Genomic DNA, 12,732 nt, shown 5'->3' on the forward strand with positions numbered 1-12,732 from the left:
GGTGAGTTGAACACAATGAAGATAGATGAATGGAACTTAGGTGATGAATAACAGTATAGTCCTTTACAGATGGAGATCGGAACGAGGCTGATGGTAAACACAGATGAGAGTCACTGAAGATGGCAGAACGTTCTTGGAACGGGATCGGATGACGAGAATGGCAGGTAAGGATCGAGGTAGAATCTGTGTGTCCATGGAGCAACGAGATCAGACAATGAAGAATGGTGCAAGTGAATGTATATAGTGAACAGGTGACGAGGTACAGGTGTGGTGATTAGTAATCAGGGGAGAGTGAACGATTGGGTGGAGTCTGTAGATCTGGTGGAGCGGTGACAGAATCATAAGTAGATGTTTGTTTTAGCTCCAGTTTGCTCTGTATGGATGTATTCTTGTGTTCCAGTGATGTTCTGTGACTAAACCTTGAAGGGAAAAGATATCGCCTATGGGGTCTCTGATGTTTCTTGTAGGTTGTGGTTAACTAATTGTAATCTTGCCATTCTCTTTTCTTCTCTCTCTCTTTCTTCACTTTTCTTTACTTTCTTGATTCTGTATACAATCTGTAGTTTAGTTGTGTCTGTAGCCTACCGTAGTTTTGTTTATTAAACCATTATATCCACGCTTTACTGTCTCTGTGTTTGACACTCACAAAATTATCAAAGTCACTTTAACATCTTGAGCTATACCTATGCTATTACCCTGCTAGTACTTTATTTACTTTAGTTGGAAAAGGTTATTATTCTTTCTTGGCCAGGAAGATAATTTATTTCCTAGAATTGATAATTGATTATACTTTCTGTCCATGGGATGAACTGATAAAATAATTATACTATTAATTCTGCTAAAGTCAATTCTAAAACATTCAAATATTTTAGGGCTGGGGGAATTAACGCGTTAATATTTGTGATTAATTTTATTAAACCTTTATTTTTACAGGCAAGTCATTAAGAACAAGTTCTAATTTACAATGGCGGCCTGACAAGTGGAATAACCACTTAGGGAAAGGGAAGGAGGGCTAAAATAAATACATTAAATACTTACAAGATACAGTTTAAAACACAACACAGTAGACAACAGACACTTATAACCAGCTAAGTGTATAGGTACATAGAAGTGATAATGGATGAAAAAAAAAAAAAAAATGAAAAAAAAAAATAATAACTATGTAGAGAAGCAGCTGCATATATCCGTGAACAAGGATGATATAATAGTTTTGAATGATGCAATTGAAATGAATGTCTCCAGTTTAATAATATTTTGCAGCGTGTTCCAATCGCGAGCGGCAGCAGATTGAAAAGATGCTAGACCAAAGGCAGAGTTGGTTTTGGGAACGCTTAATTGAAAATGAATTGAGGATCGAGTATTATAAGTGACAGTCTTTGGCTGCAGCAGGTGACCTAAGTAAGGAGGTGAACGGCCGAGAAGGGTCTTGTAAATGAAGGTGAACCAATGAATTTTTCGGCGATTGTGAAGGGAGGGCCAGTTAACAGAAGAATATAGTGCGCAGTGGTGTGTATTGAAAGGAGCATTTGTAGCAAACCTAATAGCAGAATGGTAAAGAGTGTCAAGTTTTGATAGAGTGGACTTGCAAGCAACCCTATATATAGTGTCTCCATAGTCTAGCATGGGTAGAATGGTCATTTGAATTAGAGTAAGTTTGGCCGAAGTAGTGAAAGAAGAGTGGTTTCTATAAAGGAAACCAAGCTTGGCTTTGACCTTAGATTGCAGCTTTGATATGTGGATGGAGAAAGAAAGTGAAGTTTCCAACCAGATGCCCAAGTACTTATATGCAGTGACTTGTTCTAAAGTAGTCCCATTGCAGGCGGTGATGTTAAGGGCAGGAGGTGGCGTAGCACCCTTACGGTAAAACCACATGATTTTTGTTTTCGAGGTATTAAGAGTGAGTTTGAGTTGTGTAAAGGACTGCTGTAGTTGGGAAAAGCTATCTTGCAGGATAGCCTGAACAGCATCTGGAGAGGAACCTGTGGCATAAAGGATTGTATCATCAGCATATAAGTGAATGAAGGAATTACCAACTGCCTGGGGAATGTTATTAATGTAAATTGAGAAAAGTGTAGGCCCAAGGATGGAGCCTTGGGGGACACCCCTGGTAACCGGAAGGGAGTGGGAGAAGAGGTTTTCAAATTTGACACGTTGAACCCGGTGAGAGAGATCATTTGAAAACCAAACCAGTGAGTGATCAGTGACACCAATGCTGCTAAGTCTGTGGATAAGTGTGTTGTGATCCATGGAATCAAAAGCCTTTGCAAGGTCAATGAATATAGCAGCGCAGTGTTGTTTGGTATCTAACGCGGATGTAATGTCATTAAGCACTTTAGTGGTAGCTGTAACACAACCATACCCTAATCGGAAACCAGACTGTGCCCCAGAGATGATACCGTTAACATTGAGATGACTGATTAGTTGTTTATTGACAAGTTTTTCCAAAATTTTAGTCACACACGGCAAGATGGAGATTGGCCTGTAATTGTTTAGGTCAGCCTGATCACCGCCCTTATACAGAGGAAGCACAACAGCTTCTTTCCAAGCAGGTGGAATCTCGGCTGTATGAAGGGAGAGATTAATGATGGCTGTTAGAGGAGCCGCAATGACAGGGGCAGCAATTTTAATGAAGAAAGCGGCAAGATCATCTGACCCAGATGCTTTATTGGGATCCAGAGCAGTCAATTCCTTCAGGACTTCCCCCACTAAAACAGGCCGGATGGAAAAACTGTGAGGATGTGCTGCAAGGCTGCAGGTATTAGAGGCTGCAGAGGCTATAGCAATATGGTTTAACGCCTTGGAAACAAGGCCAGCATTTATGAAGTGGTGATTGAAAGCTTCAGCCATTGAATTTTTATTAGTAACAATAATGTCATCTATTTTTATGGACAATGGTATGGTCCGGGGTTTGTTTTCAAGTTTTTTTTACTGTATTCCAAAATGCTTTTGGGTTTGCACCACAGAGTGTGAACTGCTCTTTAAAGAAGCCAGCTTTAGCCTCCCTCACCGCTTGTGTGGCCTTGTTCCTGATTTGACGAAATAAAAGATTGTCTTTAGCAGAATGTGACTTGAGTGCTTTGCGCCAGGCTGTATTTTTTTGCTGAAGCAGAATGGCTAGATCACGATTAATCCATGGGCTGTTACGTTTTTTTATGCGTATCTTTTTGTTTGGGGCATGTTTGTTGATCACAGCAATAAAAAGATCTTTAAACAACAACCATGCATCATTGACAGAGGGAATCAGGTTGACTCTATACCAGTTTACATGGGCCAAATCACGTAAGAAAGCTTGAGCATCAAAATGTTTCAAACTACGTTTAGTAGTGATTACGACAGGCTGTTTAACAGAAAGGTGTTTTCTAACACAGGCAATGAAACAGTGGTCTTCATAAACATTTGAGATGTTTAACGTTTTAAAAAAAATAACGCAATGGACTTTTTTTTTTTTGCCTCGTTTTTATGACTTCCTGTTGCGGCTGTTATTGTGCGTGTGCCGAACCAAGCCCCCCCTGTCATGATGGACAAGGACAAGGATGGAGTTTTAGTAGAAATGTTTGCATTTAAACAGTTGCCTGATGGCGCGTTTGACAAAACAAAGATGCTGTGTACAATTAGCAAAGCTGAATTCAAATAGCCTACCATGGAAGCTGGATGCACCGAATTTTCGTCCGCCGAAAATTATCTTACGAAAAAGGCATTTTCGGTTTTTGGCCTAAAGAGAAAAAAGGCCGAAAATATGCCCCCCCCATCTCATGCTGTATGTCACATGATTTTTTAAACCCTCAGTGAATCACAAACCTCACTGACCGTCTGTCCAAATCACTGTAATCAGCCAATTCTGTCCAAATACAATTATTTACTCTTATTTTGTTAAAGAGAGGTTTAAGAGATTTAATTAGGCAAACTCCGATGCTTATAGATATAATTTATGATATAATTTTGATGGTAGAATTTAATTTGGTTTCCACAATATTTTGAAGTTGCTAAGATAAAAGTGTTAAAAGCCAGGTTAAGAGAATAGTTCGCACAAAAATATACTTTCTGTCATCATTGATTCACCCTCATGTAGCTTTAAACCTGTATTTTTCTTTCTTCCTTTCGTTTGTGGAACATAAAGAAGATATTTTGAAGAATGTTGGCAACCAATCAGAGACGACGTTCCAGTTGAAAGAAAAAAAATGGTTAAACTATATCGGCTATATATTTTTTTTTTGTGTGGATATTGTTACGATTACTATATTTTATCTACAATATAATAGCTACATAAACGTAGCACAATATATGATAATAAAAACTTCGAGGGATATTGATATTTATCAATGGCATTCTTTTTTGTTATTGGGCAGTGCCTGCAGACTGCAGCCAATGGAAATGCTTCTCTATCAATGGGCGTCTTACTACTCACAGAACTTCAAAACAGCAGCTTGAGGTAAATAATTAATCTTGGATGATGAACTGTAATATTGTTCAAAAATCTGAATAGAAACCGTTACTTCAACAGATGTCATAACAGAAACTTTCGTATGGGTCAGCTGTATTAACGTAGCTGAAATGATCCGGCCTAAAATAATAAAAAAATGGCCATCTTAAAATGAACCGGTTGTTTTGTTCGAAAAGAGCTTTTCGGATTTCGAAATCGAATTTCCGTTACACGTATCAAGTGAAAAAAAAACAGTAACAGATCCAGAAACGCACACTGTTGGCTAATCCAGAAATACATGCGTGAGATGCACAAAACACACACAAATGGCGACACATGCTGGTCAAAACTGTAAATGTAATACAGGCCAATCATGTAATGATGATACCTTTTACAAACCAACTGCAAATGTGTTTAACAGTTACAACGTGAAATCTATTAAATACAATCTACTGGTAATGTACGGATAAATAAGAACGGTCTATAATGTTTGTTTATTAATTGTAGGGGTTTTCAAGCTAATGTGTTATTTTAGTTATTGAGTAATAGGCATTTAAGGGAATAAATAAATAAAAAAATAAGTTTTTGTGGCTAATTGTAGCCTTGTTGTGAGGTAATCAATTTAGGCTACACTCTTTGTACATAATATTTTATTTAAATAATACCGCAGACCCCCTCCCCCCTCCTCAAAATCACACACAGAAAATAATGGTGAAGCTGCTCTCTCTTACATAATTTGTTAAAAAAGATAAATCAGCTACATCAAAAACAAAATTGTATTGATATAATAATGATTTTAGAAATGTCTAAACTTAAATATAAAAGAGATAAAACACATTGAGTAATCCTCTGGAGCCATATAGTGGTTGTAGGTAAAAGTCTTATAGTCACAATGGCACTTTACAGTCACAATGGCACTTTACAGTCACAATATCACTGTATGACTGATGTATCGGCTTCATTTCAGATTTTTCCTCTTATTCAACTTGTTGACAAATTTAAATATCTAACATTCTGATGAAATATTTGTAAATAAATGTATTTTGTTCTTCAAATACAAGGACATTCACAAACTGACAGTTTGACAACCTTATTTTTATTGAAAGTAAAAAAAATAAAAATAAAACGACAAAGATAGAGAAGAGTTTAAAGGAGATAGTCAGGATGAAAAGATATATATATATTTTTTAAATAGAGTCCGCCCAGTGAATTTTGCCCATTTCCACCACTGAATATACTGAATATCTGTGCATTAGCAACATACACACACATATCTAACTTAATATAAAATAAAACAGAATAACAAACAAACAAATATATTATGCATAAAATGTATGTGAGATGATGTAAAAAAAAATATACATTTTCTTAACAAGCTAATTTCACATTGTAGACTATATATCATATTATACATTTATGTGCTATACTTGACAATCACATTTTTGATTAGAAATATTTTTATAATGATGTACAAGTTTAATCCAGACATTAATATATTTGTAGGCCTTAAACTGAAGATCCTGAAGATTTCTGCAGACACTCATCTGAACTCATTCCTCTGTTCCACCTTTAAATAAAACTAAACCAACATTTGCTGAATACTAAACCAACATTTATCATTCAATATCACATGTTTCTGATACGCATGCTATCACACATGCTGCTTTATTTAATTGTTGAGTCTCTTCCACCTGTATGAACCACATTTACACATTAATCACACATGTATTTCTCCTCATAGACAGTAATGAGTTTCTTCTGTGGATCTCCTGATGGTCACTGATCCTCTCATCTCAGTTTCACAGATTTAAACTGATGTAATGATTTATTAGGGGCGTTTGGTGATCGATCTTCATCTACTCTGTAAAGTGAAACCAGAAGAGAAAACAATCAGTGTTCAGAGGAACAAAGTGAAAAATACTTCTTTAATGACTTTCCATTATCAAACAATATTTGAGTTTTAAGTATAATAGATTTAAAACATGAATGTGTGTGTGTGTGTGTGTGTGTGTGTGTGTGTGTGTGTGACTGCAGAAGGACCTGCGACTCCTATTGAGTCTCTGTAAAAGAGAAACACACACTGATGAGTGTACGGCGTATGGAATAAACCACAGACAGCAAATACACACGTTACTTTCAGTTAAAACATTTCAGTTCAATTTCCACGAGTTAAAGCCGTTTGTAGTTTCTAGTTTAAACCTGTTTATAGGCTCTTAGTAAATAACTGAGAGTAAAGTAAGTGTAAAGCAAAGTGTTGCTTGTCCCAGTAAAACACACAGAGACAGAGACGTTTCTCATGTGAGCTGGACGCTGTGAGCTGAAGCTGAACTGCAGGAGTTTAGCAGGACTGCAGCGTTTCACTACAATCTGACCGAGTCTGCTTTCACACTGACATGATCCACTATGACTGACACAGTTAATAAAGCAGGTGTTGATGTGTAAAGCTGTGAGAGTGAGCTTTTGTCCTCTTTCCTCCTTTGTGTTAAACATTTTAATCAACTTTACATTTTATTCTCGCACAAACCCTGTGTTGCAATAAAGCGTAATGATAATTTCCTTAAATGAAAGTGTGAAAGGTTTGTTCACATATCAGAGGTAAATGAAGATCTCTTTAATATCATAAAGTGATGTTTCCTCACCTCAGGACACAGTTTGAGTCTCGTAGCTCGTCTCTGAGCCGTTGCTTTGAGTCTCCTATCTTATTATCTCTCAGATCAAGCTCTTTTAAAAACTGCAGTGCTTTTGAGTCAGTCAAAGACTGAGTTAAAGAAGAAACATCTGTAATGCCACAGTTCTGTAGACTAGAAGACACAAACAGAGGAAGAGAGATTATCTTACAAACAGATCATTAAGATGAATAATTTTACATATAATGTGATAATAAAATGTGAACTCAGACTCTTCATGAGATATTGAGTATATAAAGTGTCTTGGTTTACACTGTTGAAGTGATTTTAAACATTTTCTTTCTTGTATGTGAATGTTAATGACTCAGATCAATGATGGACATCTTATTAACCCTTTAAGTCCTGAAGGCTTTAAATGACACAAAAGTAAAGACTCAAAACTCCAAAACTAAATCAGGGAAAGTTAAAACGTAGGTATCATTTTATAGAAAACGTTATAAATATATATATATATATTTTTTATTATTATTTTTCATTACATGTGGACCATCTCATGCTGAGACACTGCTGATAAAAGACAAAAAAAAGAGTGCTCAGGGGAAATTTTAAATATCTTTCTTATTTGACATGTAATAACTAAAGGAAGGAAATAAGGTATGAGCAAACTATATATTCCTCTACATGTGATCTGCATCTGGATCAAGTTCTGTGGTGATCGCATAAAGTAATCAAAAGTTACAGCATTGGGAATCAAGCTAGCCTTTTTGTTTAGCCCTGGACATCTGGAAGGCATTATTAAAATAGTTGTTCCTCTGTGAGGAATATCTCAAGTCCAAAATTAACATAATCCATAGTGTTGATCACATATAAATCTGGAGCATCCACTGTGAGTGATGATGAGCCATTTTCTACGATCTGAGCATGTTTCATGAAGTTACAAGCGTAAATGTCACGAGAAAGCTACATTTGAGTTTACTTAGCAACACCTGTGGGGTTTTATGTGTTATAATAACTCCATGAGAGAATATCTGTAGATCTGTGTGACGGATTATGGTTCCCATGATCGGAGCATAATTCATGAAGTTATGAGAGAAAAAGTGGCATAAATGCTGCATCTGTTTATTATTTACATACGGGTCTCGCGGGGCTTCACGTACAAAAACTCACTCAAGTTTGGTCAAAGCCCAACACAATTATGTTTGTTATATTCTACTCTTTCTAATGACATGACACGTGACTATTTGAGCTGTATGATGTTTTTGACATATTACAGTACATAGTACCAAAAAATATTTCATAAATTCATAGATTATGGAAAATATATATTAGACTCTAAGCTTTGAAATGACACTTATTTTGTGTTGATCAAAGCAGTAGTTTGAACAATATAAATTTTTCCGCAGCTAGGTGGCGCCGCCAGCGGTTTATAATTCATGTAATTACAAATAATTCATGACAGCAAGTTCCATAATTCCGCTTATGCATCATCAACCTACGCCTGTGTTATTGTAAGAGGTTAGCGACCCCTAGCGGTGAAAAAATGACATATTGTAGCTTTATATGCAATTATTTACTAGTTCAACACCCTATTTTAATATTGACCAATGGCGAAGGCCAGGGGCCTCATTTATAACACAAAACTGGCCCTGAAAGAAGCGTACGCCACTTCCGACATATAAATAGTGATTTATAAAAACAAACTTGACAGGAAAATTTGTGGTCCTGCAGGCAAACTCTGAGCCGTGCGTACACACATTTGAGACGGAGCAGTTTGGTGTCACCGATGGGGAATTGTGCGCAGGTTCTGGCGTACGCACGGGTTTATAAGGGAATATTCTTTTGCCGTTCCCCATTTTTGGCTTTCGGCGCATGTACACTTTTAGTGAGGATCCTACGCACAGTTTTATAAATGAGACCCCAGATGCAATCCTACGGTATAAACGGTGTAACTAAACTAAACAGCAAACTTTAATCACACTGTGACTGCTGTACAGTATAATGATACTAACTGTAGTTTCTCCAGCTTGAGTTGTGGGTTCATCAGTAGATCACGGAGGTTTCTCACTCCAGAGTCTCCTAGTGTATTCTCACTCAGGTCCAGCTCTCTCAGGTGTGATGGGTTTGATTTCAGAGCTGAAGTCAGAGCAGAACAATCTTCAACTGTCATATTACACCAGCTTAACCTATATTAGGAGAGATGAGAAAAACAAACTCTGTATTCTGTTTCATTCAAATTTAAAAACTATTTTTCTTTGTTGTCTGTGAATGTCACTGACTTCAATCTCTCCAGTTTACAGTGTGAATCCTTCAGTACGCCACATAAGTGCTTCACTCCTGAGTCTCCTAGTGTATTCTCACTCAGGTCCAGCTCTCTCAGGTGTGATGGGTTTGAGTGCAGAGCTGAAGTCAGGATGAGACTCTGATTCTCTGTAATACTGCATCCCCTCAGACTGAAGACAGAAAGAGAAAATGACTCAGATCCATGTTCAGTTCACGTGTGAGTTAAAATCATCATTAATAAATGCCATTCAACTATTTTGATTATCGATTGATCTGTCGATTATTTTTTCAATTAATTAGATAAATAAAACAATTATTCATAATTTTGTTATTAATAAATCATTTTAAGTCATTATTTTATTTCTTTTCCAAATCCTGCCCCAATGCTGTCCTCCAAACAATGTGTAATATAGCTAAAGCCTATGACAACAAATATAGTGAATGTATCTATGCAGGATGCAGAACATTATTAGCAAAAAAGTGTTCAAAATAATACAAATTAAAAATGATAATAAACAAAGCAAAGCACAAAATGTTAACTTACGAGATATGATGAGGAACACATTCACTCCTCTAAACATAGTAATTATACCGGTATTACATTAATGGGCTAATCCAACAATAATGACTTTACTGTTACTGCTTTCATAAATATAATTTATTGTGTTACATGTAGAATTTTAAACGTGTACTGAGACTTTGAGACTCTGTTTTATATAAACAGAGCGCTTATTAATATAAAGCATTCTCATGTTTCGGACAACTTGGATCCTGTACCTTTCCCGCAGCAGCTCATCTGTGTCCTCCGCTATTTTCCATATGCGTTATGTCAATATAAATGTGTTATTCAGTATTCTGTGAAGCGACGTGACTGGCTGGTGGTTTCCCGGTCACAGCGCATAGACGTGACTAATCGATAATCAAATTTGTTGATTCATGTTTTCATTGTTGATGATAATCGATTTTATCGATTAGTTGTTGCAGCCATAATGGAAACTTAATGATATGAACAAACCAAGACAGGAGCATTTGAGGAAACTAGTAACAATCCAAGTCTGGATCCGTCCTCACTCCACAAATAAGTGAATTTATCACTGTAGATTAATATATAGGATCAATATACAAACAATAGACAAGTTAACATTTAAATGGACTGATTTCACATTTTCATTTCAATTCTACGTTTTGTTACAATGTTGCGAGCACGTAGACTGAGATGTTGCCATAGCAGAAATGCAATGTGCCAGAGATGTTGCCACAACGTAAATGTGTTTGATGGGTCGTACCTTATTGCTTACATACACATTTTGCTTAATAAATTAAGATTTTGTGAAAAAGTACTATTAGTCCAGTATAACTGTAACTCTATCATTTACTGTCATTTGTTACGCTGTTTTTAGTCTGTTGTCACTTCTGTATTGTTTCAAAGCAAAGATTTGTCAGATTTCAGCATATTAAATCATTTTATAGCCACAAAGTTTCAAATACTTCAAAGTTTAAAGCTCTTTCTACTGATACACATAACAAGCCGTTAATAGTATTTCTGAATCTTTCTTCAGATGGAGAAACACCAGAGAGTGCAGTGCTATAAATGATGAGACTCGAGTCCAGTTGCCTTAAAATAAACTAAACAGCAAACTTTAATCACACTGGCCCTCATTTATGAAAAGTGCGTACACCCAAAACAACGGTGACTTTGCGAATTATCAATATGGACGTTGGCGTACTGCACGCTCAAATCCTACGCCAGCTCAGGAGGAGGTGTACATGTACGCACATTTTGTGTTAGTGCTGAAATGCGCAGAAAAACAATTCCTAACACCACAAAACGCACTGACAAAATAAAGATGTGATATATTATGACCCACTGTAAAAAACAACAACATAGAAATTATAAACTTCAGTGTTTATTTTTGTGAGTTAAGCCCGGCAGGTGCGCACGGACTGGGTTCCGTAATGAAAGGCTTTTAATGACCAAAAAATAATTCAGACTGACAAAATAATTAAAATGACATTCTTCTTCTTTTAAATAATAATAATACAAATAATAATAATAATAACAAAGAGATTCTTCTTCTAAATAACAATAAGCGTCATTAATAATCAAAATCATAATACTATTAAGAAGAATATTACAAATTGTCATGCAATTATTCACATCATCACTATTGTACACCCCATTACATGTGACGTCATGCGAAATTCAACGCTAATAGTTTCATAACACGTGCTGTAAAATAATGCATTGTGATAGGTACGGTAATTTGCTCAACCAACCAGCGATTTAAACTGGATTTCCACCGGAGAAGTTTCTCCTCTTTGCCGTCTTCCGTGTGTCCATGGCGTAAAATGAGGGCGTGGGGGAGGCGGAGACGTGAATATATAGGGGCGTGTTAATCTAATGACGATCGTTTTCAGCCGCGGCATTTATCAAGAGGCAGGTATTGCGTACACCTGAATTTCAAAGGTACGCACAGCTTCAAAAATCAGGTGGTGAGAGGAGTGTAAGCATAATCTTACGCCAACATATACGCCCGTTTCGACGCAAGATTGATAAATGAGGGCCACTGTGACTGCTGTACAGTATAATGATACTAACTGTAGTTTCTCCAGCTTGAGTTGTGGGTTCATCAGTAGATCATTGAGGTTTCTCACTCCAGAGTCTCCTAGTGTATTCCAGCTCAGGTCCAGCTCTCTCAGGTGTGATGGGTTTGATTTCAGAGCTGAAGTCAGAGCAGAACATCCTTCATCTGTCATACCACAGCAGCTTAACCTACATTAGCAGAGAGAGAGAGAGAGAGAGAGAGAGAGAGAGAGAGAGAGGGAGAGAGGGAGAGAGGGAGAGAGAGAGAGAGAGAGAGAGAGAGAGAGGGAGAGAGAGAGAGAGGGAGAGAGAGAGAGAGAGAGAGAGAGAGAGAGAGAGACTTTTTGACTTTAAGATCACTTTATTTACAAAAATATTAAAGATAACATTTTTTGTAAAAATATTTTTTTAAAACCAAACTGAAAGAGAGCAATGGATTTTTAAAAAAACAACAACAACAACCACAGAGTCTCAAGACAAAAAAGAAAAAACAAGAAAAAGAAAAAAAAGAAAAGAAAAAAGGTTCCCCCTTTTTTCCTTTCACGATCAAAACTCACTCATGCATAAATATGGAGACAGCCATCAATGTCAACATCACAAATACATTTTTTTATGCCCCATTTACCTCTGAAACCATCCAAGTCATTAACCAACTTGTAATAGCTAAACTCTATATTTATCCGGGATTTTATTAACCCCTGTAACACTGCAACCACATCAGTTGATCCACCATCATTCAATTTTCTCTTTCGTGACAACCAAATTGCCATTTTTGTTTGCCCAAATAGAAAGTTTAATAAAACATGAACTTCTTTTTTTTT

The 12,732-nt window shown here is 36.6% G+C and overlaps 1 protein-coding gene across 1 annotated transcript; it reads right to left on the reverse strand.

Annotated features, from left to right (window-relative positions):
• Window positions 1-5,622: 5,622 nt before the first annotated feature.
• On the reverse strand, window positions 5,623-12,094 carry LOC306994239 (ribonuclease inhibitor-like). Its single transcript, XM_079639849.1, has 5 exons — window positions 11,927-12,094; window positions 9,324-9,497; window positions 9,057-9,230; window positions 7,060-7,221; window positions 5,623-6,281 (listed from the first exon to the last, which is right to left on the reverse strand). The coding sequence occupies exons 1-5, from the start codon at window positions 12,082-12,084 to the stop codon at window positions 6,209-6,211; spliced, it is 741 nt and encodes a 246-aa protein (XP_079495975.1). The 5' UTR covers window positions 12,085-12,094; the 3' UTR covers window positions 5,623-6,208.
• Window positions 12,095-12,732: the final 638 nt, after the last annotated feature.

This window comes from Phoxinus phoxinus (genome assembly GCF_949152265.1).
Source record: "Phoxinus phoxinus genome assembly, contig: scaffold_66, whole genome shotgun sequence".
NCBI lineage: Eukaryota > Metazoa > Chordata > Actinopteri > Cypriniformes > Leuciscidae > Phoxinus > Phoxinus phoxinus.